This window comes from Chelonia mydas, chromosome 9, assembly GCF_015237465.2.
Source record: "Chelonia mydas isolate rCheMyd1 chromosome 9, rCheMyd1.pri.v2, whole genome shotgun sequence".
Lineage (NCBI taxonomy): Eukaryota > Metazoa > Chordata > Testudines > Cheloniidae > Chelonia > Chelonia mydas.
The window spans coordinates 60,012,753-60,039,811 of record NC_057855.1 but is presented as its reverse complement, the minus strand read 5'-3'; the positions used below and the strand labels follow the sequence as shown (position 1 = coordinate 60,039,811).

General features: G+C 53.0%; 1 protein-coding gene across 1 annotated transcript in view; it reads right to left on the bottom strand.

The window, feature by feature from the left end:
- Positions 1–25,987, bottom strand: part of XPNPEP2 (X-prolyl aminopeptidase 2) — a 37,583-nt gene extending 11,596 nt beyond the window's left edge. Inside the window, exons 1-16 of the mRNA XM_037908823.2 lie at positions 25,742–25,987; positions 14,606–14,679; positions 13,956–14,066; positions 8,767–8,830; positions 7,839–7,943; positions 7,303–7,389; positions 6,915–7,061; positions 6,358–6,459; positions 5,552–5,633; positions 4,734–4,929; positions 3,750–3,839; positions 3,510–3,619; positions 2,612–2,689; positions 2,037–2,108; positions 1,687–1,747; positions 1,087–1,156 (exon numbers count right to left, since the gene is read on the bottom strand). Of these exons, the coding sequence (XP_037764751.1) occupies positions 1,087–1,156; positions 1,687–1,747; positions 2,037–2,108; positions 2,612–2,689; positions 3,510–3,619; positions 3,750–3,839; positions 4,734–4,929; positions 5,552–5,633; positions 6,358–6,459; positions 6,915–7,061; positions 7,303–7,389; positions 7,839–7,943; positions 8,767–8,830; positions 13,956–14,066; positions 14,606–14,679; positions 25,742–25,790 (1,498 nt within the window). The 5' untranslated portion in view covers positions 25,791–25,987. The remainder of the gene's footprint in view (positions 1–1,086; positions 1,157–1,686; positions 1,748–2,036; positions 2,109–2,611; positions 2,690–3,509; positions 3,620–3,749; positions 3,840–4,733; positions 4,930–5,551; positions 5,634–6,357; positions 6,460–6,914; positions 7,062–7,302; positions 7,390–7,838; positions 7,944–8,766; positions 8,831–13,955; positions 14,067–14,605; positions 14,680–25,741) is intronic.
- Between the last annotated feature and the right edge of the window lie 1,072 nt (positions 25,988–27,059).

Below are 27,059 nucleotides of genomic sequence, written 5' to 3'. Positions count from 1 at the left end.
TGTAACCCAACTGCCAGCACTGGGTAACTTCCCCCTCAAAGTGAAAGGAGGTACAGTATTCTCCAAGCTGAATGCCTCAAGCAGATTTTGGCCAGTTCCTTTAGCCAAAGAAAGTGCTAAACTGACTTCACTGATCACACCCTTTGGGGGACTTTGCTTTTGAATGTTACCTTGTGGGATTCCCAGTGCACCTGAAAGTTTCCAAAGAAAGATGGCAGAACTGCTAACAAACACAAATGGAGCTGTAGGTTTCATGGATGTCATTATGGGTCTTCGATAGGAGAACACAACAAATCCAGCAACCAAGGTCTCAGCCTAATCAGTCACTCTGGACTGAAGCTAAACAAGGAAAAGTGCATTTTCACCTACCCTAAATCAAGATTTTGGGACAGACAATAAACAAAGATGGAATCAGTCCTAGCCCTGAGAAAGTAGAACCAATTGGAGAATAGAATACACCAACGAACATACCAGAACCGAGACGAGTACTGGGGATGGTACATTGCCCTGGTCAATACCTACAAGACCCTTCTGCAGAGACAAAACCTCCGACTGAACTGTTAAAGTCCAACCCATCTTGGCTGTGGGGGCCAAGCCAAGAAATTGCCTTTAAAAAGGTAAAAGAAATGATCTCAACAGCTCCAGTTCTCACGTACTATGATGTGCTCACAATGCTCGGTGCGGATGCAAACAAGCTACAGCCTAGGTGGGGTACTATTGCCACAACATGGCTCTGAGTGGAAGCCAGTTGTATTTTGCTCTCTCACACTTACAGAAGCAGAAAAATGGCAGGCACAGATTGAAAAGGAGGGCCTGGCAAGAACATGGGCATGTGAGAACTTTCTCAGATCTCTGTGGACTGGATTCATTTACATGGGTAACAGACCAAAAACCTCAGGAACCCTCATCAACAGAAAACACCTGGATCAAGCACCACTGAGATGCCAGGGCTCTTGGGTGGGTTGATCCATCTGAAAAGCCAACTATGCCCCAGAGCACTGACTCTCAGGTTCTCCGTGGCCTTGTTCTCAGCATGGGGAGCAGCCAGTGATCCCAGGGCAGGGCTGTCCCCAGCTTGGCACCTACCTGACGTTTCGGAGGGGAAGACAAGCCTGGCCAGGTCGATGTTTCCCATCAGCACTCGTGTGTATGCTTCCTGCATGGGACAGAACAAGTCAGGGGCCACCTGCAGCACTTGTCATGGCTGCAGTGATGGCAATGCAAGGGGGCAGGGTGTCCATGCAGACCCACAACCCCTCTTCTGCATGGCATCAGAATTGCTCCGCTGCGGGCCCTATGACTGCTAGCAGCTAATGGAGACTCTCCTCTAGCTAGGTGGTGGGGCCTGTGTTTCTGTAGCAGGGGAAGGTGGGCATGTCCCAGCTGGCGCCATGAAGTCTCAAGTCTCAAGGTGTGGTGTTACCGTGGCTGTGAAACTCAAGCTGGCTGTGGATTTGAACAGGGTGCTGTCCTGTCCTTCTGCCTCTGGGCCCTCCAGGGGCTGGTGTCTGGGAGCCAAGGGATGGAAAGAGGAGAGGGCCCTTATTACTGACACAGGCAGGGAGTGGGGAGCCCTTGCCATCCCCGCCATGAGAGATGCACATCAGTCCAGGACTGTGGCAGATGGTGCCTGGGACCCAGCCACAGGCCAAGGGCAAGGGGTCCACATAGGGGCATGCTCAGTACCTTCTGGAAAGGGGTGGGCTCTCCCCAGTGGACAGTCCGGGTTATATCCGTGGTTCCATCCCTGCAGCAGAAGGAAAAGTCAGCAGCATCCCCAGGAGCCGTGCCATGACTTTGTGAGCCTGGGACTCCCCGCCTGCAGAGCACGGAGCTGGTCCCTCTGCTGGAGGGCAGAGCAGCTCCTGTCTGTCCTCCTGCCCGCTGTGGGACCGGAGGGGCACTGGGCTGGGTACGCCCTGGGGGAAGGCGGCTCAGTGCAACCACCATGGTTTGCCTGTTTCTGGACATGGTTAGTGCTGTTCTTGTGGGGACAGAGCTGGGGCAGCATGAACATGAGGCCTGGCCATACGCACAGATATTGCCCTCCGGAGTCCGACAGGTACATTTCATCCACAGACAACTTTCGGCTGCTGATGTTGGATGGACTGAAAGGGAAAAACCCCACAGTAACCAAGAGATTCCGCTAACAACCCCAGCGGACACCCCGACAGCCCCCTCGTGTACATGCTTGTGTACACTCACATACGTGCTCACATGCTACGGCAGGCCAGTCCGAGGGCCTGGAGCAACAGATAGAAATGGGAAAGCTCTGCAGGTCCCCTCCCCCAAGAATGCCCCCCCTCCTCACCACAGCATTGGAGCACCCCCCCGTGCAGCAGCAGGGCCCCCCACGTGCCATGTGTGCAGTGGGGAGCTGAGAGGAGCATGGCATTCAGCTCTGAGAGGGCTGCAGCTGGCTCCCCTCTCTAGGGCAGGGAGTCCCACTACCTGGGTCCAGCTCCTGGGGCAGTTCTGTCTCCTGCCCTGCTGGCTGAAAGATTACTGGTCCCGTGGGCAGTGAGTGTGGGGGAGGTCCTGGTTGTGGAGGGCACCAGGGTCTGTCCCAGCGGCACTGATCCCGTCCCTGGAGAGGCTGCTCCTTTGGTACCTGTAGTGGGCGAGTGCTGCGTTGAGCCCGCTGGCAGAGATGGTCTCAAAGCTGGGGCCCCTGCAGTGCTCCTTCTCTCTGGAAAGGAGAAAGGAGCCCGGGAATGGGGGAGGGATGAGACTGTGCAGCCAGGCCCCTGGGGGTGAGGAGGGGGCAGTGTGGCTGCCTCCAGGGACTGGGAGGGCAGGGGACATGGGTGCGCCCTACAGACCCAGGAGGGGTCAGAGCAAGCCCTGGAGAGGGTGCAGCTGGAGTGTGAAGAAGGGTAATCTAGCTGGACCCTGGCAATTGGTTCTCTGGTCTCCACCCTCCCCCGCCCATCCCCCTCCCCGCCGAGCCATGCATTGCTTCTTCCTCTTGGTTCCCAGTCTGGGGGGTGGTCTGGGGAAGGGAGGACACAGCAGGCTGGGGCTCACCCTGACCATCTCCCCCCCACACAGCTCCCTGGAGTCTGCTCTCCCCTCAGGCGGTGTGTAGCTGCCAGGGAATGGAAGGGTGATCAGCCTCTTTCTTCCAGTGCTCGGCTCTAGGACACCATCAGACTTCAACATCGCCTCACCACTAGGGGGCGCTGCTGATCTATATAAACCCGGCCAATGGAATGCTGGCCATGGGCACCCTAATGCTTGCCCTGCCCGCTCTCCATGCTCTGCAGGCATCCCTGTGTCTGCAGGCATCCCTGTGTGGCCGTGGCCATGCCCTGCTCACCGACAGGGTCAACAACACAGAGCGACTCCCTCTCTGGTCACTAAGGGCTCGTGGGGAGCATGGGCCCCAGAGCCAGATCCTGCCCCATGGGTCCATCTCCCACAAGGCCTGTGGCCCAGTCAATGTCCCATAGAGGCGGGAGTGGGAATTGCCAGGCTGGAGCCCAGGCAAGGGTCACGCTCATACTGACCTTCGTAGCTTGTCCACATAGCGAGCGCTGGAGAATTCATCCACCGACCCCTTGGGAACGTTCTTCTCCAGCCAGAGCAGGTACTGGATCACGGCCACGGCATCCCGCACCTGGGGGCAACCCACCAGGAGCCTGACTCTCCCAGGTGAGAGAAGCACCAGGCCCTTCCCCATGTCAGCCAGTCCCCCCTTCCGGGCCAGCCCCTCTGCAGAGGGAGAGCCAGCTCCTGCCAGCACTTACGTGGGCCACTCTCAGCAGCGCCTGCTCCTTGGCATTCTTCACTGCCTTGGTCATCATCACGGGGGAGTAGCTGCTTTCCACAAGCTTTTCCTGCAATGGGCAGGATGGGCCGGGTGTCAGCCGGCCAGAGGAGTGAGGCTTGCCAGCCACGCTGCCCCTGAGTGCCCTGTGCGTGCTGGGAGCAGGGGGACGGCTATTCCCCTGAGCTGCTGGCACACAGCAGCCCAGCTGGGGCCAGTGGCAGCTCCAGGCCCTGCACTTACCACCTGGCAGAAGAACTGGCTGGTTTCTGGGGGAGGAGGTGGGGGGGCGTGGGTGGCGAGTCACACACCCAGGGCCTCTCAACCCCTCCTCTCGCACACCTGGGGCCTCTCAACCCCCCTTCCCTTGCACACATGGGACCTCTCACCCCCTTCCCTTGCACACCCAGGGCCTCTCAACCCCCTCCCCTCACACCCGGAGCCTCTCACCCCCCCTCCCCTTACATACCCAGGGCCTCTCAATCCCCTCCCCTCATGCACCCAGGGCTTCTCAACCCACTTCCTCTTGCACAAACAGGACCACTCAGCCCCCTCCCATCACATGTCCGGGGCCTCTCAACCACCTCCCCTCACACATCCAGGGCTTCTCAACCCCCTTCCCTTCACACACACTGGGTCTCTCACTCCCTCCCCTCACACTCATGGGACCTCTCACCCCCCCTTCCCTCACATACCCGGGGCCTAACCCCCCTTCTCTTGCACATGCTGGGCCTCTTTCCCCCCTCCCCCCCCTGCTTTGCACACTCAGGCACATCACTGCTGTCCCCTCCTTGCATGCCAGCTCCTTACATGGGTAATGCTACCCCTGATGCCCCTCACACAGGCAGATTAGCCAAAGCCACTCCCAGCCCGGGGCTGGCTCAGCCTGTCCTGCAGACGCAGAAGAGAGGAGGTGGCAAAGGCATATCCCCTTGGCACTGGGAGGGCTGGGGCCGGCGCTCACCTGGGGGATCACTCCGTAGAGCCCATAGGTAGTGTATTCCGTCCCGATCCAGACCCGGACGTCTCCCTGGGCATAGGCCTGCACCCTGGCTCGCACCTGGCCGTACTCCTCCACCTGCACGCACAGGGGCCCCGGGCACTGTGCTCTCAGGGACTGCAGCGCCTCCGTGCTCAGGCGGCTGCTGTCCACAAACAGACTGGGGGGAAGGAGCACCGGGCTGGGCTCAGCTGTGGCCTCCACCACTGTCCAGCAGCAGCGGGGCCAGCACCCTAGACCAGAGCTGGGGAGGGAGTGGGGCTGGAGCCTGAACACTGGGAAGAGAGCCCAAAGGGGATTGGGGAGCCGGCCCAGTCCCCAGAAGACGCACTGGGGCTCAGAGGAAGTGGGGAGCCAGTTCTTGGGGGACATGAGGGGGCTCAGAGGATGTGGGGGAGCTGGTGCCCAGGAGATATGCTTGGGCTCAAAGGGGGTGGGGAGCCGATCTGGTACCCAGGAATGTACTGGGGATCAGAGGAATTGTGGATGTGGGGCCAGTCCTTGGAGGATTCACGGGCTCAGAGGGGATGGGGCAGCTGGTACAGTCCCTGGGGGAAATGCTGGGGCTCAGAGGAGCTGGGGGAGCCAGTCTGATCCCTGGGGGACACTCTTGGTCTCAGAGGGACTGGGGGAGCTAGACAGGTACCTAGAGGACATGCTGGGGCTCAGAGGGGCTGGGGAAGCCGAGGCCAGTCCACAGGGGATGTGCTGAGGCTCAGAGGGGCTCAGGGAGCAAGCCCGGGCCCCAGGGGATGTGCTGGGGATGGGGAGCTGCTCTGTACCTAATGTCTGATGTGGTCAGCAGTGCATAGGAGTAGAAGACAGGGTTGTACGAGATGTCATCTCCTCGGAGGTTGAAGAGCCCTGTAGGAACAAAGGTGTTATAGACCCTCCCTTGCGCACCAGGTTGCCTGCCCTGCCCTAGTGTTGCTCCCCGCTGGGTTCCTGGGGCAGTGCTGGCAGAGGGCATGGGCACGAAGTGACACTAGAGTGGTGCCATCTGTTGGGATGGGTGAACAGTGCCCAGCACAAGGGGCCCTGATCTCACCCCGTAACAGTGAACAGCCAGGCCGGGCAGGCAGTCTCGGCTTGGTGTGGGATGCCCAGCAGTGAAGCTGCTCTGAGTGGTGCTAAGGGCACTGGGGGCACCTGTTGGTATGCTGGGAGGGTCTGAAGGGTGCTGAGGACACTGGGGGGTTTGTTGGGGGGTTGGGAGGGTCTGAGAGGTGTTGAGGGCACTGGGGGTTTATTGGAGGCTGGGAGGGTCTGAGAGGTGTTGAGGGCACTGGGGGGTTTGTTGGGGGGCTGGGAGGGTCTGAGAGGTGTTGAGGGCACTGGGGGCTGTTTAGGTGCTGGGAGGGTCTGAGGGGTGCTGAGGGCACTGGGGAGCTGTTGGGGGGCTGGGAGGGTCTGAGGGGCACTGAGGGCACAGGATTGGCCGTTGGGGGGCTGGGAGGGTCTGAGGGCACTGGGGGGGTGGTGCTAGGGGCCTTGGACACCAGGGCTGCCAGCGAGAAGCCAGGGGTGTGGGCTGAGGCCATGGTAGGGAGGGTGCAGTGGCAGGATGGTCCTGGGCCACAGCGCTCACAGGCTGTCTCCTCCAGAGCCGACAGCAGCACTGCCGTGGGGCTCCTGTAATGCTGCTCCATCTGCCTCCGGATCCCGGACACTTTCTCCTGCCAGGTGCTGCCTGAAAGGACAGGGGGGGTTGGGCATGAGAGTCAGGTACACGCAGGGCCCCATGCGAGCCCCTGGCTCATCCCTGCCCTGCTGGAGACCATTCGTTCCTCCAAAGCCTGCCCTGGCAGAGGGCTCAGGGCTGGCCAGGACTCTCTCCGCAGCCACCCAGAAATGCTGTGCCCTCGGCGAGCAATCCAAGGACCTCCCAGCCTGACCCAGCCCAGCCAGACTCCACCAGGGGAGCCCAAAACATCTGGAGAGCTCCGGGGAGCACAAGCACCTCCCTGGGGCCAGCTGTGTGCGTGGCACTTAGACATTTGCCCTCCATCAGCACGAACAGGTACACGCCGCCGACATCCCAGCATGCCCAGCGGCATGCAGGTGATTGCTCTCCAGTGTCACCAGCAGGGGGCGCCAGGGAATGGGCTCACACGCCACACCTACCCGCAGGGAGCAAGTACCTACCCGTGAAGGTCTCTGGCAGCAGATAGATCTTGCTGGTGGGCAAAGGAGGCCGCTGCGTGCCCCAAACCAGGTCCACAAGGTTGTCCTCGATGGGAACCAGGGTCCTGCTGGAACCCTGCAGAACGCGGGCATAACTGTTCCAGAGATCTGAGAAGGGATGCAGCTGTCAGTTAGGCTCAAAGGTATGGTTAGTCTTCTGCGCCCTCCACAGGCACTGCTCCGGCCAAGGTTTCAGGGGGGAGAGCCAGGGCAATGGGAGCTGGGCTGCAGTGTTAAGCCTCCCGCCCCATGTCCTAGGCCTTAGAGGGCAGGTGCTGTGGAGTGGAATGGGGGGATGGAGGCTTGGCTCCTCGGGGCAGGTAGGAGACACAGGGAGCAGGGGTGATACCGATGGAGAAGAGGAAGGGATCCAGTCCAATGTTCTCGCCAGCGGGAATCTCTTGGAGCAGCCACTCGCCAATGGTATCAGTCCAGACTGCAAGACAGGGCACAGCACAGTGGCATGCGGGTTCTGGCGGGGGACGGGCAGGCTGGGAAGGGGGAGCAGGGCCCGGCACGGAGAGCTCAGGTGGCTTGTGTGTGCCATGCCTGGAGAAAGGCTCACAGCTCTGAGTGTCCATAGCTGATGGGCTGCCAAGCTGGTTCTGCCAGGAACCCAGGGCTCTGAGTCACTGCTAAACTGGCAGCCTCATGGTACCAGGGGCTGTTGTGTGCCAGGCCGGGTTTGCCTGCAGCTCTGGAGACCAGGGCTCCGCAGTGAGAGGCTGGGCTCATGGTCCTGGGACTCCCCAGCGCTGGGCACTCATGGCAGCATCTGGGCACAGAAAGGCCGCTGAGGCCCTGAGACTGAGGGTGGCTCTGGGACTGGAGTGGGCAGCAGAGGTCGGGCTTGGCACAATCTCCCTGCCCATTGTGGCTACTGACTTGTCTTCTGCAGCTCCCAGTTGCAGTCCATCTGGCGCTCAGCCTGGGTCCAGTACCGACTGTCTGTCCACAGAACCGCCTTCTTCGTTGTCACCACCCCAGTCCCTGAGACAGGGGAGGAGAAGGCTCATTAACCCGGTTCCAGACACTAGTGGTGCCAGTTGGGGGTGCTGTGGGGAGGGAATGCCCCTTCCAAGGGGGTTAGGGAGGACCCAGAGGGGGCCCTGTTGTGGGGGTGGGGAATGGAATTTGCTCCCAAGGAGTCTGTGAATTGGTGCCGCTGGCAGGCACATCTCACTGCCCCTCCCCTCCCAGAGGGGCTCTTGTCAGGACAGTTGCTGGGGTGGGCGACTCAAGCAGGGACCCGTTAGCCCCGGAGGCTAGTGCATCACTTGCCCTTTTGCTAATGCAGGGAGGGGCTTGCGTGGCACTGCACACTGGCCTGTTCTGCGGCTTTGCACAGAACAAATGACCCACCTTCCCAGCCTGCCTCTGCGGTGATGGCAGTGGGCAGCAGGATGGTGCCATGTGCCAACAGCCGGCAGGCGCAGATTGCAGACCCATAGCCCCTAAGGGATGGAAGGGACCTCAAAGGGTCACCTGCGTGGGTTTGTGTGCTACGGAGGGGGAAGGTCTGTCCAGAGCTAAATCTCACCCACCCCCACCCACCCTGTCTGGGATGCAGTCAGCTGGAGAGCTTGGGGCCTGGTTACTTTGTGTCCAGGGCGTGGGAATGGCCCCCCTGCGGATCAGGGAGAGAGCACACAGGGAGAGGCACCTTGTTCGGAGGGGGTGCTGGGAAGGGATGGGCCCACCAGGGGCATAATGAGGGTGCAGCCTGGCTAGAGAGGCCTGTGGGGTGGGGGATCCACGAGTGGGGGCAGGGAAGGTGAACGGGAATGCAGACAGGCCGTGGGGATGCACTCACCTGCAGATCCCGTGAAGCCACTAATCCACGCCAGCCGTGCATCCCGCTCAGCAATGTACTCACTCTGGGACACAGAGAGAGATGGCATGACAGTGCATGCCTGCCCCCTGCCACACGCAGAGAGACGCCATCACAGCGCACACCTACTTCCCTCATGCAGAGACACACCATCACAGTGCATGCTGCCCCACCCCACAGAGACACGCCATCACAGCGCATGCCTACCCCCCCACGCAGAGACACACCATCATAGCGCACGCCTACCCCCCCCGCAGACACGCCATCACCACGCATGCCTACCCCCCCCAAAGACACGCCACCACAGTGCACGCCTGCCACACCACTCAGAGACACGCATCACAATGCATGCCTTTCCCCCCATGCAGAGACATGCCATCACAGCATATACCTACTCCCCTCATGCAGGGACACGCCATGCCAGTGCACGCCTGCCCCCCTGTGATGCAGTGGGGATTTTCCCTTGTTAATGTTGTATGTGAGCCTATGTGAGTCCTACTGTTTTGCGTGAATGCTGTGTGTGCCTGAGTTTCCCTGTGTATTGCACCAATGTCTAGGTGGTGGGAATAAGGGGGTGTGACTTTTGTGGGGGCTGCTCCAGCTGCCTGCATGGATGCTATGGCCTCCCCTTCATAGCCTGAGACCCCGGGGGCGGGGATGCAACCAGGTGACTCTTGGCCCGGGAAGCGAGACAAAGGCCAGAGGAGGAGCAACGGGCAGGGCAGGGACCAGGCAGCTGGAAGCGAGTTGGCTGTCTTGGGGTACAAGCGGAGGGCCAGAGCCCTGACTCTAGGCTCCCCTCCTCCCAAGATGGACTTGGCTGAAAGTCACTGATTTCTGTGCTAACAAATTCTGTTCTATGACAGGGATTTCCCTACACCCCCCCTGAATTCCCCAACACCCCCCCTCCCCAGTTTTGAGAACTAGTCACATGCAGTGTTGCCAATGTAGTGATTGTTTGGAAATTTGAATTGAAATTGAAACATTAATACTGTACACACTTTGAAAGCATATAAAAAGCAGGGGTTCTCAAACTGGGGGTCAGGACCCCTCAGGGGGTCGTGAGGTTATTACATGGGGGTCGTGAGCTGTCAGCCTCCACCCCAAACCCCGCTTTGCCTCCAGCATTTATAATGGTGTTAAATATATAAAAATGTGTTTTTAATTTATAAGGGGGGGTCGCACTCAGAGGCTTGCTGTGTGAAAGGGGTCACCAGTACACAAGTCTGAGAACCGCTGATATAAAATGTATGATAACATACGTGTATCTGCAAAAGTATAATACATTTGAAAAGTATGAACATAGACTAGCTTCCTTGTACAGCTGTTGTTTTTTATGACAATGCCAGTGCATTCATTTCAGTGATGTTGGCCAACCTAATAATTTCAAATTATGATTTGTAAGCAAAGTCTAAATGAGCTCTCCCTGACAGCTAGTGATGAGCTGGGGGCTGGGGGGAAAGGCTTCAGGACCAGATTGTATTTGCATTCACACCTAATCTACCTAGGTATCCAGCAAACAGAGCTGTGTTGCCCAAGTGATAGATTTTGGCTGGGGTTGGGTTACAAATCACTTGAATGCAGGGGGTAATGAAATGTTGTTGTTCTTATTGTCTGAGTAAAGGGCAGCAGAACTGTACTTAGCCTGTGCTGATTGAGGGCATCAAGAGAGAGGGTGGGGACAGGTGTTTGGCTTGATGGTCTGCCTGAGTCACAAGTACTATTTGACCTGCCCATCTCCACTGTTTAAAGACAGAGCTGATTAGGCTACATAGAGAGTCTTTTGTTCTGTAAAGTGACCACTACGGCTAAAATCACTGATAATCAGGTCTAAGCGCTGAGACCTGCTGTGGGACAGGGTTTCTGTGGAAGAGATGGCCCAGTCTGCACTAGCAGCGAGGTTCCCCCACTGAGAGCTCAGCTGAAATCACTGAGAGCTGGGTGGAACCTCAAGAGACCAACTCGCAGATGTCACAGTGGCAGGTGGCAGCAGAAGGTGATGGCTCAGGGCCATTGGTAACAGATCAATGGAGTGAACAGTGGCACAACAAACAACAGTGGCCAGAGCAAACAGTGAGCAGCTGGAGGAATGAGCAAGGTGCCTTCTTGCCCCCAACCTCGGAGGTGAACTCATGTGAAAGCAACTCTGAACTCTGAGTCTCCACTGATCAAGGACGACACCGGTGAGTGTTAATGAGGCTGTTAAGAATACTGGAGACACAACACAGTTCATGCGAACAAACATGGCTGTGGCATCATACTTTCTATTTAAGCAAGAGATACCACACACTACAAACTGGAGGCCAATGTTAAGTGCATTGTCACTTGTTCATCCTGAAGTTGAACACTGGTTCTGAACAAGACCAGCAAATGCTCACTATCTTTCTGCAAGAAACTCAACTGACTGGCTAGAAGCATGTGGTGCAACAGTGAAAGACTCAACAGTTGAAAAAGTGTAGAACTCTCTCACCACATTCAAAAAATTCACATACATGGCTGATGAATGCACAAATGCAAATGGGCACCAAGTATTAAGTCATTGTGTATGTTATCTTGATGTCCGTGGTAGGCCAGTAGATGTATTTCTAGATGTTCAAGTTATAGAAGACACATTGGCTGCATCTGTGACAACCTACATCTTAGAAGAGTTAAATGCTTGTCACTTGGACCCCAAACAGATGGCTGCTTGTGCATTTGATGGACCTGCAAACTTCTCTGGAAGACATGGTGGAGTACAAGCTTTGCTCAGAGAAAAGTGTAACCCTAATCTCTCCTATGCAAACTACAGAGGCCATCTACTCCAACTAGCACTAGTATGAGCTGCAGACTCTTCAAAAGACATTTAAAAAGCTACAGATTTAATGTCTTCATTAGATTCTTTTTTCAGCAAGAGTCCAAAAAGACTGAATATCTTGGAAAATACAGAAGATATAGAAGATACACTGGGACTGAAGTTCAAATTAGTCCAACCTGGGAAAATCCTTTCGCTGTCTCTTGGCTGTTGTCTTAAAATTACTCCAGCCATTATTACTGGCTTTGGAAAGTATCTACCAAGATGGGATGGATCTAAGTAGTGAGGCTGGTGGATTACTTTTGCTTCTACGTTCAGAGAAGACTATTGCTGTTCTCTCTCTTGTAAGTCTACTGTTGAAACCACTTGGGTCATTAAACAATGCCATCCAGGCATCTGCTACAACAGTAGTAGATCTTTGTCCAGCAATAGAAGCTACATTTGGATCAATCAGAGAGCTATCCATTGAAAAAGTACTGGAAAAAGCAAAGACTTCAGTCCAGAAGTTGAGTAATGAAGGTATAATGAATGATGAAAAATGATGAAATGATGAAAAAGAACGCTCAACTGTAGCTGTTGTGACTGGGAGTAACAAGAGATGAATTCCTACTTTCTGCATCCCAGGAAACATAGCACAAAGATTGGGTCAAGCCACTAGTGATGATAAAAAAGAAGTTGAAGTCAAATCTTCATTTGTCATATGGTATTCCACTCTGTGTTCAAATTCTCTATTCTGTCCTGAGCACATGGCAGCCCCATTGCTTGTACTGCCTCACTCCACTCAACTGTCGGTGTTTTATAGGACCGAGATCTGTAAAAGCTACATAGAGGTTGAGTAGAATCTAGAAGTCGCTGTTGTAGATTTTTAAGAATCTAGTCTGTGTACTTTTTCAGTTGTCTTAACAAACACTTCTTGTCCTCTTCACTTAAGGATTCAATATATATTCAATATTGAATTTTCATCGTTGAATAGAATTTTGTGTTTTGAAAGAAGTCGCCTTCTGCCTGATCATGTGAATGAACTAATGAGCATATCAATTGAAGGAATGGAAGTACCGGACACACAAGAAGCCACCAAAGATGAACATATTGCATTCAAGAAGTTCATTAACAGAGTTGTGCGAAATTATAACAAGAAACCAAGAAGGATGTAGATGTAGTGCTTCATAGAAGGCTTGAGTAGCCAACTTTAAATTGGGTGATGATTTTAAAACATAAGTTAAATCTAATAAAATGGTCATGAAACATTTTTCAGTTTTTACTATGGTGCCATACAGCCCACCTTCAACCCCAGGGTCTCACCCCTCATCGGCCCTGACCCCCCCACCCCCGTAAATTCGAACAACCTCCCCTAATTTAAATTCCTGGGGAAAACACTGTTCCACACTGTGTTCCTATCAACTAATAAATCTTCTGTTTTACTGGCTGGCTGAGAGTCACATCTGACTGTGGAGTTGCGGGGCAGGGCCCTCTGGCTTCCCCAGGAGCCTCGCCCAGGCAAACTCGCTGCAGGAAGCGCACAGTGTGGAAGGGGATGCTGAACGCTCCAAGGTCAGACCCAGGAAGGTCGAAGCTGTGTAAGCTTCTTGCCCTGGAGACAAGAAGGCTCCCCCAGAGTACTGGCTTGCTTCGTATGGAGTAGTTCCAGAGCATCTCCCTGGTGACTCCATGACACCCCCATGCAGAGACACCCCAGCAAAGCACTTGCCTGCCCCCGCAGAGATACGCCATCACAGCGCTTGCGTGCCCCCACAGACACCCCAGAACAGCGATGCCAGCCACTCCAGGCAGAGACACGCCATCCCAGCACACGCCTGCCCCCTCCACGCAGAGACACACCATCCCAGCACATGCCTGCCCCCCACACAGAGACACGCCATCCCAGCGTACGTCTGCCTCCCCCCAAGCAGAGACATGCCATCACAGCATACACTTGCCCCCCAAGACACCCCAGCATAGCACATGCCTCGCCCCCACAGAGACACACTATCACAGCACACACCACCCCCCACCCCCCCGACACCGCAGCACAGCGCTGCTGCCCAGGGATGAGTGCGCTGAACAGTCTGGACACTGGCAGACACCAGCTGCCCAGTGGGACTCTGCCCTACAGCCCCTCCCACTAGCAAGGCTCATGGTGCCTGGGGGGCAGGGGCTGTGCACCAAGGGGAACAGGATCCAGGCAGGGGAAAGGGCAGGTGTCCGGGCCAGAAGCGCTGGGCCAGACAGCGAGGGCCTGAGCCACAGGCAGGCACTGTGCAAAGGGTGCCTCTTCCTGATGAGGGTGCAGCAAATGCTGGGGCCCCTGCCCCGGGGAATGGAGGGTGGGGGAGACCCTAGGGCAGGACAGAGACCAGGAGACTGGCAGCCTGAGCCTTACCATGTGTGCATCGGTGGCTGGGATGATGTAGGCACTGATGTTGTAGAACTGCATGCGCTGGCGCAGGGCATTTAGCTGTGCGCTCGTGTCCGTCACCGTGGGGGGCAGGAACTGAGGTCACAGAGAAACACGCTAATGAGGGGCCGACCCCCGGAGCAGCCCTCCGCCCTCCTGGCATTCCGTGGGGGCCCTGCACTGCTGGCATGGAGAGCAGGAGTAGTGAGGACGTGCAGCTGTGCTGACCACTCTACTCCTGTGTGCTGCCAGGCGGGGCAGCATGTCACTGAAACCACCCAAGGGCTGGCTGGCTGCTCCCTGGGGCCCCTAACAGACGGCCCTGGCAGCACGTGGACCCTCTGACGTGTACTGCCTGCACTCGGGGCCCTGGGGCTCAGAGCTGAGCACAGAACAGGACAGAGACAGTCTTCAGAAAGGCAGGGAGATGCCCCTGTGTTGTGGGGGGCTGGGCTTTCTGTTCAGGCGCTGGCTGGCTGCCCTTTGGCTACCCTGCCAGGGCATGTGGATCCCTTGCTTTGCACTGAGAAGCAGGGAGAAGGCTGGAGGCAGAGAAGGGCAGAGAGGAGGGAGAAGGCCTGGGCCCGAGAGAATCTGGCTAGTGGGGGGTGCAGTCAGGCAGGGGAGGATCTCACCGGAGGGGATGTAGTGCAGTCTCTGATGTCACTCCCGGCAGAGCTGCTTTGCTTCGGCCATCCCATGGCACAGCCTAGGAGCAAGGGAGAGAACCACGTCAGCAGCTGCTAGGATGTGCCCCTCTCCCTGAACCACTGAAATCCCTCCTCCTCGCTCCCTGCCAGGTGTTCCTGGTGCCCCGTAAGCCCCAGCGCTGTGAGGCCAGACCTCTCTTCCTCTGCAAAGCACGGCTGCTCAGAAGGCCATGCAGAGACAAGGAAGATGCCAGTGCCCTAGCAGTGGGCTTATGGGGCCCAGAGCCAAGAAGCAGGGCCTATCTCCATGTCACATTAGTACGTGACAAAGAGCCTGGTTGTGAGGAAGACTTCCCCCAGCCTAGAGACAGTACAAAGCCTGTGCTGCAAACGCTGGTGATAGTTGATGCTTTTCCTAAAGCTCCAGCTCCTGGAGTCCTGTGAGTTTGGAGAATCTTAGCTTGTGCTTTGTAAAATATAGTATGTTCCCAGCCCATGTGGTTGTGGAGAGAAGCCAGACATCATTGGCTGAGTGCAGCTGGAGGACTCAGAAACCAGGAAGTTTACATTTATTATTGTTTTAAATCTCATGACTTTTCAGCCAATCTCATGATTTCCTGACTCCAAGTTTTTGAGTGCTTGGGTTGGTGACACTCAAACCCAGGATTGGCCTGGCATCTGATCAGTCTCTACCACTGCCCCCTGCAGAAGAGCAGAAGCAGAGGCTTTGTTCGCTCCCCTGCCCTAAAGCAGAACGCAAGCCTGGTGCCCAGCGTTCAGCAAATAGCAAATTCACTGAAAAATGCATGTTTCAGGGTCCTGAACCTGTTCAAAAATTTGCATTGAATTCAGCCAGTCATTTCAGCCCCAAAAAGAAACATTTTGGAAATGCTGACTCAGTCTGTTTTAACAATATCCATTCAAAGCGACGTTTGAAATGCTTCATTCAACCTGGTTTTCATGTAGTCAAGAAACCAGTTCTCACTGACCCAAGGTTTTTTTTTCTGTTCAACCACAAAACCCCCAAATCAATGATTTGCTCAGCCCAAGCGGAACAGAGCTGTGGCCTGAGCAGGGGGCAGTACCTGGGACAGAGCACATCCTTGGGCCCGGCTTCGGTGCCAGTGTGGCACCCAGACTCACCTCGGCAGCAGATTGCATTCTGTTGGGCGTGACGAAGTTAGACTCCAACTCCAAGTTGCTTAAATATTTTAGCATCAGGGTGAAATGTTCAGACGTTGCTGACTGTAAGTGAACTAGGTACGTGGGGTAGGTTCACACAGTGTGTGTGTGTGGGGGGGGTGTCTGTGTGGTGCATGTGTGTATACTAGGGCTGCCAAGAGATTAAAAACATTAATCACGATTAATCGCACGATTAAAAAAATTAATAGAATACCATTTATTTAAATATTTTTGGATGTTTTCTACATTTTCAAATATATTGATTTCAAGTACAACACAGAATACAAAGTGTACAGTGCTCACTTTATATTTATTTTTTTATTACAAATTTTTGCACTCTAAAAATAATAAAAGAAATAGTATTTTTCAATTCACCTCAAACAAGTGCAGTAGTGCAATCTCTTTGTCATGAAAGTGCAACTTACAAATGTAGAATTATATAAAAAAACTACCCGCATTCAAAAACAATGTAAAACTTTAGAGCCTACAAGTCCACTCAGTCCTACTTCTTGTTCAGTCAATAGCTCAGACAAACAAGTTTGTCTACAAGTTTGTTTACATTTGCAGGCAATAATGCTGCCTGCTTCTTGTTTACAATGTCACCTGAAAGTGTGAACAGGCATTCTCATGACACTGTTGCAGCCAGCATCGCAAGGTATTTATGTGCCAGTTGCGCTAAAGATTCATATGTCCCTTCATGCTTCCACCACCATTCCCAGGAACATACGTCCATGCTGATGAGGGGTTCTGCTTGATAATGATCCAAAGCAATGCGGATCGATGCATGTTTCATTATCTGAGTCAGATGCCACCAGCAGAAGGTTGATTTTCTTTTTTGGTGGTTCGGGTTCTGTAGTTTCTGCATCAGAATGTTGCTCTTTTAAGACTTCTGAAAACATGTTACACACCCTGTCCTGATCAGATTTTGGAAGGCACTTCAGATTCTTAAATCTTGGGTCGGGTGCTATAGCTATCTTTAGAAATCTCACATTGGTACCTTCTTTGCATTTTGTGAAATCTGCAGTGAAAGTGTTCTTAAAACAAACAGCATGTGCTGGGCCATCATCAGTGTTCACTCTAATTTTTCCCATGCATGTGCGGAATGAATTTTGTTATGTGCACCAATATTGGTGCACATAATAAAATTCATGTAGTGTGGGTGGAGCCAAGGGGTTCGGAGTGTGGGAGTGAGGCTCAGGCTGGGGCAGAGGATTGGGGTGCGGGGGGGTGTGAGAGCTCTGGGGTGGGGCTGGAAATGAGGGGCTCAAGGCTGGTGCCAAGGCTTGGGGTGCGGGGGGAAGGTGAGGGCTCTGGCTGGGGGTGCGGGCCGGGGATGTGGGGTTTGAAGTGCAGGCTACCTGGGGGCTACGGCAGGGAGAGAGGACTCCCCCCAGCTCTCTCTCCTCACAGCAGCACCTGGGCTGGGGGTGGGGGAGGAGAGGCGCAAGGTGTAAATTTTAACACGGAGAGTAATTAACCATTGGAACAATTCACCAAGGGTCACGGTGGAGTCTCCATCACGGAACATTTTTAAATCCAGACTGGCTGTGTTTCTAAAAAAAGAACAGGAGGACTTGTGGCACCTTAGAGACTAACGAATTTATTTGAGCATAGGTTTCAGAGTAGCAGCCATGTTAGTCTATATTCGCAAAAAGAAAAGGAGTACGTGGGCTACAGCCCACTTCATCGGATGCATAGTTTATGCATGAAAGCTTATGCTTAGCCCCACCCCAGAGCCCTCACACACACACACACCCGCACCCCAATCCTCTGCCCCAGCCTGAGCCTCATTCCCACACTCCGAACCCCTTGGCTCCACCCACACTACATGAATTTTGTTATGTGCACCAATATGGAGGTGATGTGTGACACATCACCTCCATATTGGTGCACATAACAGAATTCATTCCACACATGCATGGGAAAAATTAGAGGGAACACTGATGATGGCCCAGCACATGCTGTTTGTTTTAAGAACACTTTCACTGCAGATTTCACAAAATGAAAGAAGGTACCAATGTGAGATTTCTAAAGATAGCTATAGCACCTGACCCAAGATTTAAGAATCTGAAGTGCCTTCCAAAAGCTGATCAGGACAGGGCATGTAACATGCTTTCAGAAGTCTTAAAAGAGCAACACTCTGATGCAGAAACTACAGAACCTGAAAAAAGAAAAGGAGTACTTGTGGCACCTTAGAGACTAACCAATTTATTTGAGCATTAGCTTTCGTGAGCTACAGCTCACTTTATCAGATGCATACTGTGGAAAGTGTAGAAGATCTTTTTATACACACAAAGCATGAAAAAATACCTCCCCCCACCTCACTCTCCTGCTGGTAATAGCTTATCTAAAGTGATCACTCTCCTTACAGTGTGTATGATAATCAAGTTGGGCCATTTCCAGCACAAATCCAGGTTTTCTCCTCCCCCCCCCACACAAACCCACTCTCCTGTTGGTAATAGCTTATCTAAAGTGACCACTCTCCTTACAATGTGTATGATAATCAAGGTGGGCCATTTCCAGCACAAATCCAGGGTTTAACAAGAATGTCTGGGGGAGAGGGGGGTGGTATAGGAAAAAACAAGGGGAAATAGGTTACCTTGCATAATGTCTTAGCCACTCCCAGTCTCTATTCAAGCCTAAGTTAATTGTATCCAGTTTGCAAATGAATTCCAATTCAACAGTCTCTCGCTGGAGTCTGGATTTGAAGTTTTTTTGTTGTAATATCGCAACTTTCATGTCTGTAATCGCGTGACCAGAGAGATTGAAATGTTCTCCGACTGGTTTATGAATGTTATAATTCTTGACATCTGATTTGTGTCCATTTATTCTTTTACGTAGAGACTGTCCAGTTTGACCAATGTACATGGCAGAGGGGCATTGCCAGCACATGATGGCATATATCACATTGGTAGATGTGCAGGTGAACGAGCCTCTGATAGTGTGGCTGATGTTATTAGGCCCTGTGATGGCGTCCCCTGAATAGATATGTGGGCACAGTTGGCAACGGGCTTTGTTGCAAGGATAGGTTCCTGAGTTAGTGGTTCTGTTGTGTGGTATGTGGTTGCTGGTGAGTATTTGCTTCAGGCTGGGGGGCTGTCTGTAGGTAAGGACTGGCCTGTCTCCCAAGATTTGTGAGAGTGTTGGGTCATCCTTCAGGATAGGTTGTAGATCCTTAATAATGCGTTGGAGGGGTTTTAGTTGGGGGCTGAAGGTGACGGCTATTGGCGTTCTGTTATTTTCTTTGTTAGGCCTGTCCTGTAGTAGGTGACTTCTGGGAACTCTTCTGGCTCTATCAATCTGTTTCTTCACTTCCGCAGGTGGGTATTGTAGTTGTAAGAATGCTTGATAGAGATCTTGTAGGTGTTTGTCTCTGTCTGAGGGGTTGGAGCAAATGTGGTTGTATCACAGAGCTTGGCTGTAGACAATGGATCGTGTGGTGTGGTCAGGGTGAAAGCTGGAGGCATGTAGGTAGGAATAGCGGTCAGTAGGTTTCCAGTATAGGGTGGTGTTTATGTGACCATCATTTATTAGCACTGTAGTGTCCAGGAAGTGGATCTCTTGTGTGGACTGGACCAGGCTGAGGTTGATGGTGGGATGGAAATTGTTGAAATCATGGTGGAATTCCTCAAGAGCTTCTTTTCCATGGGTCCAGATGATGAAGATGTCATCAATAACCCGAACCACCAAAAAAGAAAATCCTTCCCCACTCTGAACTCTAGGGTACAGATGTGGGGACGTGCATGAAAGACCCCCTAAGCTTATTCTTACCAGCTTAGGTTAAAAACTTCCCCAAGGTACAAACTTTGCCTTGTCCTTGAACTGTATGCTGCTGCCACCAAGCGTTTTAAACAAAGAACAGGGAAAGAGCCCACTTGGAGATGTCTTCCCCCAAAATATCCCCCCAAGCCCTACACCCCCTTTCCTGGGGAAGGCTTGATAAGCATCCTCACCAATTTGTACAGGTGAACACAGACCCAAACCCTTGGATCTTAAGAACAATGAAAAATCAATCAGGTTCTTAAAAGAAGAATTTTAATGGAAAAAAAGGTAAAAGAATCACCTCTGTAAAATCAGGAGGGAAAATACTTTACAGGGTATTCAGATTCAAAACGCAGAGGATCCCCCTCTGGGCAAAACCTTAAGAAAACAGGAATAAACCTCCCTCTTAACACAGGGAAAATTCACATAAAATGAAAGATAAACTTATCTGCCTTGCCTGGCTTACCTATACTGGTTGCAATATTGGAGACTTGGATTAGTATGGGTTGGAGAAGATGGATTTCTGTCTGGCCCCTCTCAGCCCCAAGAGAGAACAAACATGTAAACAAAGACCACAAACAAAAGCCTCCCCCCCCAGATTTGAAAATATCTTGTTCCCTTATTGATCCTTTGGGTCAGGTGCCAGCCAGGTTAGCTGAGCTTCTTAACCCTTTACAGGTAACAGGATGTTGCCTCTGGCCAGGAGGGATTTTATAGCACTGTATACAGAAAGGTGGTTACTCTTCCCTTTATATTTATGACAGTCTCTAAGGTGTCACAAGTCCTCCTGTTCTTTTTGCGGATACAGACTAACACGCCTGCTACTCTGAAACCTGTGTTTCTAAAAGCTCTGCCCTAGGGATTATTGTGGGGCAGGTCTCTGGCCTATACGATTCAGGAGATCAGACTAGGCCTTCTGGCCTTGGAACCTATGAGTCTAAGGCTGTGTCTACACTGCCACTTTCAGAACTAAAACTTTTGTTGTTCAGGGGTGTGAAAAAACAAACCCCTGAGCGACAAACGAAAAGCGCCGGTATAGACAGTGCTTTATTGCCGGGAGCCATGTTCCCACCAATAAAGCTACCACCACTTGTTCGGGGTGGATTTTTTAATCGCTGGGAGAGCTCTCCCCCACCGATAAAGTGTGTCTACACTGCCCACGTCACCGCGCGGCCGTGGCAGTGCTGCTGTGGCCATGCTGTAATGTGGATAGTGTAGACGTACCCTAAGAAAGGGGAATAGTGTTCTTACAGATTCTGGGTTTAAGGGATTATTCTTGGAACTGAGATGTAAAGACAGGGAGCCTGCAAGGTCTGAGGAGCACCCTGGGACAGCACCTGTCCACAGGCAGGAAGATGGGGCAGAGAGAAATGTATCTCATGGGATACAGAAGGGCCAAGGTTTAGGTAATGATACTGGTTTTGGGGGCTGGGGGATTGGAGATGTCCCCCACACGGGGGATCCTTCCACTCCCCTTGCTAGGGATCTCAAGGAATAGCTTGAAGATGCTCTTCCAAGGAGCACTTCTCCCCAGCTGTGTTGTGTTTCCATGTCATTGTCCAACTGGCAATTATGAGGCGCGAGCTCTGTGAGCCGTATGGATTTCCCAGCATTTCTGGAACACATAGATTTGATCCCTAGAGAGCAAGACTTGGCTTCAACAACACAAAACTGCACATCAAATAGAAACCGTGCAGTGTCTCACCCTCTAAACACGAGCAGGAGAGCGCCAGGATTGCGAGAGAGAGTTCCTGGAATCAGCCAGAGAGCATGAAGGTGTTTGCAGCCATGAGAAGGAGACTGATTGCAAACAGGGATTCTGGACACATTTGAGGTTTCCAATAAATACATTTTCCTGAATCCAAAGGAACCACAAGCACCTCAGCCCCAAGAGAGGTGCCTGCACCGGAGACCAGAACCGGAGGAGTCAGAGCAAGGTGCAGAAATCTGGAGAGCTTGTGGGTGGTGTAGATGGGAAGGGGAACAGAGTGGAGTCAGGTCATGCTCCATGTACTGGGGGAGCAGAGTGGATGGTTGTGACACTTGGGCTGTAACTTTTCCCTGCTTAGGAATTTATCACGGAAACTAGGTCAAGTTAGTTTCAATGAAGAACGTTATGAACAGGTGCAAGAGAACCGCAGAGACACTGGGCTAGTCGGAACCAAACAGGCCACGTTGATGTCATCCAAGGACTGCTGAAATGATGCTAAGTAAAAACAGATGATGATGTGGAGCCAAAATTGGGATGTTGGATATTAGGCCTAATTGGAGGAGAAAATAATGAGGGGCTGGACCATTCCACCCACCCTTCCCTGTGTGGGTCCTTAAAGAAAGAGCGTTTTGGGAGAAAGACAGAACGAACAGACAGAAGAGGAAGAAAAGATGGAGGCTACTGAAGTAAGCTTCACCGTCATAGGTACCACCCCCGCCCCCATTTCCTGGGACCCTGGGCCTTGGTCATCCTGCTCCTGAGAGATGTCCTGACCAGACCGAGCCAGAGGGAGGAACCTAGCTGACATCGCCACCTCTCTCAGCTCCAGTTGAATTCCCAGCACCTGGCATGACAGTTTTACTACCTTGACACTATCAAACAAGGGCTATTCCATCTAAAATCACCTTTTACAGCAGCTCATGCCCACCTCACCCAACTTCATCTCTTTTCCCGGAAAAGACAGGCTCTCCCCTTGTATCAGGGGAGGGGGAAGCAGAGAGGAAGCCGGGCACTCGCTGTGTATTTGGGGGCGGGAGCAGAGAGGAGGCCAGAGAGGAGGCTGGGCACTCGGTGTGTATCGGGGAAGGGGGGAGCAGAGAGGAGCCCAGCATTTGCTGTGTATTGGGGAGGGGGAGCAGAGAGGACGCTGGGCACTCGCTGTGTCTCGGGGAGGTGGGGAACAGAGAGGAGGCTGGGCACCCGCTGTCTATCTGGAGGGTGGGGGATAGAGAGGAGGTCAGGCAGTTGCTGTGTACTATTTACTATGGCTAAACATAAATGTGTCCAAAGAATGCAGACCACATGTACAGGATGGGGGACTCTATCCTGGGAAGCAGTGACCGTGAAAAAGATTTCAGGGGGTGGATAATCAGTTGAACATGAGCTCCCAGTGCTACACTGTGACCAAAAGAGCGAATGCATTCTTGGAATGCATAAACAGGTGTGACGAAGTGGGACTGTTCTTAATGTTTCCTCTGAATATTGTGGGGGTGCCTCAGTTTCCCCTATGCAGTTCTTAAGTATCTAGATGGTGGGATAAGGGTGTATGATCGTTGCAGAGCCCTAGAGGGCAGGTATGTGCAGGAGTCTGGACACAGAGAATGGCCAACACCCTGTTTCCTGGCAACTGATGGCCTGGGCCCTTCCCCACTGCAAGGTGAGAGCTAAAGGGTTGGAGAATAAAGGAATCAGGTGACATTCTGGCCCGGAAAGGGACAAAGCCCAGAGGAGGAGGGGCTGCAGGGGGAGGCAGTTTGGGGCTGGCTGGGGACTGGGAGTGAAGTGCAGACATGGTTGTCTGGCTCACTGCCCCCCAAAATGGACTCAGCTGAGGGGTCCTGTTCTCTGCACCTACAAGCTCTGTATTAGACCATGTTCCTGTCATCTAATAAACCTCTGTTTTACTGGCTGGCTGAAAGTCACGTCTGACTGCGGAGTTGGGGTGCAGGGCCCTCTGGCTTCCCCAGGACCCCACCTGGGCGGACTCGCTGTGGAAGCACATGGAGGGGCAGAGAGGATGCTGAATGCTCTGAGGTCAGATCCAGGAAGGTGGAAGCTGTGTGAGCTGTGGGTCCTGCAGACAGTCTGCTCAGAGAAAGGAGACTTCCCCAGAGTCCTGACTGGCTTCATAGGGAGCAGTTCCAGACCATCGCCCGGGGACTCCGTGACAACAGGGAATCTCGAGTCGGAGCAGAGAAGTTATTTTACCTCTGTGTTGGGCAGTGGTGCGACTGCTACTGGAATCCTATGTCCAATTCTGGTGTCCACAACTCAAGAATGATGTTGATAAACTGGAGAGGGGTCAGCCAAGAGCCACAAGAACAATTAAAGGATTAGAAAACCTGCCTTACAGTGAAGGGGCTTAATCTATTTAGCTTAACAAAGCGAAGGTTAAGAGGTAACTTGATCCCAGTATATAAGTACCTCCATGGGGAAGAAATCAATCTAGCGGAGAAAGTTATACCACGATCCAGTGGCTGGAAGTTGAAACTAGACAAATTCAGATGGGAAATAAGGCATACATTTTTATCTGTGAGAGTAATTAACCACTGGAACAATTTACCAAGGGTTGTAGTGGATTCTCCATCACTGACAATTTTTAAATCAAGATTGGATATGTTTCTAAAAGATCCACTCTGAGAATTATTTGGGGGCAGTTCTCTGGCCTCTGTTATACAGGGGCGGGGGGGGGCGGGTCAGGCTAGATCAGAGGTGGGCAAAGTACAGCCCAGGGGCCGCATCTGGCTCTTCAGACATTTTAATCTGGCCCTTGAGCTCCTGCCGGGGAGGGCGGTTCAGGGCTTGCCCTGCTCTGGCACTTCAGGTGAGAAGCGGGATCGGGGGCTTGCCCCGCTCCATGCGTGCTGTGGCTCCAAGCAGCTCCCGGAAGCAGCAGCATGTCCCCTCTCCAGCTCCTACGCGGAGGGGCAGCCAGAGGGCTCGCCACGCCACCCCTGCAGCTCCCATTGGCCAGCACCCCCATCCAGAGCCCTCAACCCCTCCCACACCCAACCCCCAATTTTGTGAGCATTCATGGCCTGCCATACAAGTTCCATACCCAGATGTGGCCCTCGGGGCAAAAAGTTTGCCCACCCTGGACTAGATGATCACAATGGACCCTTCTGGCTTTGGAATCGATGAGCCTATGAGCTAGGTAGATCTGCAGCATCATGGGAGGATGGGCAGGGACTGCGATTAGTGGGGACTTGCTGACCAGCATACCCTGCCTGGAGCGTTGCACCCCCTGTACCGTGTTCCCCCTAGAGACTGCTGGAACAGGGCTCCCTTCTGGTGGATGCTTGAGCCATTAAAAAACAAAGGAAATTACTGGACAAAAACATTATTAGTATGAGGTTAAGGTTCAGAGCGTGCCCACAGATTGGTCAAATTAGGGTACGAATCCTCACAAGAATGGGGTGGTTATCAAAAACCAACCGGTAAGCAGCCAGGCTATTCAGAGCCAAGGTAACTTTACAGCGAGGCAAACATATCAAAGCATGCAAATCCACACAAAAAGAGGGCAAACCACCTTGTAGTGATACCCCAAGGTGATCTGAAATGGAGTCAGGTTTAGCCATTCGCCAAGATCTTCACACAAAGCTAGAATGCCCCATGCACATGACCAACAGCTGTATTCTGCAGATTCGTGCTCAGATACACGGATGACTCCTGGGGCTGCCATTCCCTACTGTCTGCTGCTTACTCAGGGGCTTGTCCTGACAGAGGCCACTCAGCACAGCACAGGATCGGACGCTGCCAATTCCACATGCCAAGATGCTCTCTTGGCTGAGTTATCGACTGAGTCTCTGCTTACAGAACTGGAATCACTCTGATCTTAGTTTGCCGCTGCTGGGATTTTAATCTCTCTTGCTCTCATAATGTCAGTCACAGCAGGCCACCAGAGCACATCCCAGATCACTTGCCATCTGCTTGTGGAGGTGCCCAGCTGGGCCACTGATCTTCCCTGCACGAGTCCAGGCTGCACTGACCAGTGCTTTGGGGTTGGAAAGTCCATTGCATATTCCCACAGTTTGTCCTTTAGTCAGTCTGTCATGCAGGGGCCACAGATCAGTGCCCACAGGAGGGACAAGCCCCCAGGGCCAGCAGGAGCTGGAGAGCTCCGCTTCAGGTCTGGGGGATGGGGGCAAGGAGCAGCAGTACTATTGTCCTTTCTAAGAAGAAAACCTCACTTGTTTTCTCTGGGATGCTGAGCAAAGAGACTTGCCTTTATTTAACCTTAAACTTCCAACTCAGATCTCAATACCAAGACAGGCACATGGGTCCCGGCCCACGGCAGCGAAAGGAAAGGCATGAGCTAGACATTCGAGGGGGTGAGGGGAGATTAGATAGGTAGATAGATAGATAGATAGATAGATAGTCAGGCTCAGTGGGAACAATGGTTTGTCCCAGGCTCAGCCCAGCTCTCCATGCTGGTGCCATCTGAATGAAGACTCTCACCAACATACCAGGAAGGAGAAGTATCCAGGCCCATGTGGTCCAGTGAGAAGAGGGCATGTTTCCTTGGCAGTCCGGAGCCTTCTTCTTCCAGGTGGGATCAAAGAGCTGAGGTCTGAGTCTTTGTCTGACTCCCAGTCCCAGTCCTCCTGTCCGGGAAGTGTTACAGCTGTGCCCGCAAGATAGCAGGTCCTTAGTCAGCAACAGGCAGAGAGCTAGCTTTCAGATTCCTTTCACTTCCTCTGTCCTCCAGTTCAGATTCTTTCAACCAGATAAAAGCAAACAGATTATACAGCAAGGGACAGGGTCCCAAAGTCCAAAGATCCACCCAAAGTCAGCAGCAGTGACAGACAATATCAGAGAATCCAGCCTAGGCCTGCTCCCCTGGCACACTTCTGGGTAAGGCTGGGGCTTGAAAAGGACTGGAAAAGAAGCAGCATATGGGCATGTGCCTTGCTTTGCTCCTGCTGGCTCTTCTGAGGGCCTGAAAGGAGATTTGTCTAGCCGGGTGTTTATGCTAGAAAGGTCAGGGATACAGGGTCTCCCTGGAAGTCTCACAGACTCAAAGATCTGGCATAGGGGCATCCTCTGCTCTCAGCTGGCAGGAGTGGGGCACAATTGTTCACATTCAGATGTCTAAGGTCACCAGGTTTACGAAGCCAGGCAAAATTTAAGGGCTTTAAACAACCTGAGTGAAATCCCCTCCCCTCTCAAGTGCTCAGCTTGCAGCTCCTTGGGAGATCATCATCCTGCAAGTTCCCCAACTGGCCACAGAGCCTTTTAGAAGAAAGAAACAAGGGAGATAAGACCCAAATGTATACCTTAAAGAACAAGCAGCAGACAAACAAACCCCTTTGCAGGCCCTCTTTCTGCATCATAAAGCCACACACAAGGGCACAGAGCCAATTCTTTTCCTTTGCAGCTGATTTTAGTCCAGGCCAGAGGGAGGCTGTGGGGCTCAGGTGGGGGCCTGCCAGAACAGAAGTGCAGGAGACAGATGGACCTTCCTTTCCTTTCCCCAGTCTCCTGGCCTGGTTGGGGCAGAGGAGGGCAGGGCTTGGGCCCCACTCACCCCAGTGCCTGCTCTTACATTTTCCCTCCGATTTTGGTACTTTTTGACAACTGCAAGTTAAACACACTATGAGCCTGACGCACACTCAGTGTTGTAGCCAGTCATTAACATGCACAGCTAGGGCTGGGGGATGTCCTCAGAGGGAGGAGTGACCAGATCCAAGCCCCCCTGGCTCCCGGATTACACGGCCACTTCTTGTTCTCCGGACAGTTCCTGCTGCAGGAGCTGGGTGGGCTTCAGGAGTGGAGCTGTCTCCT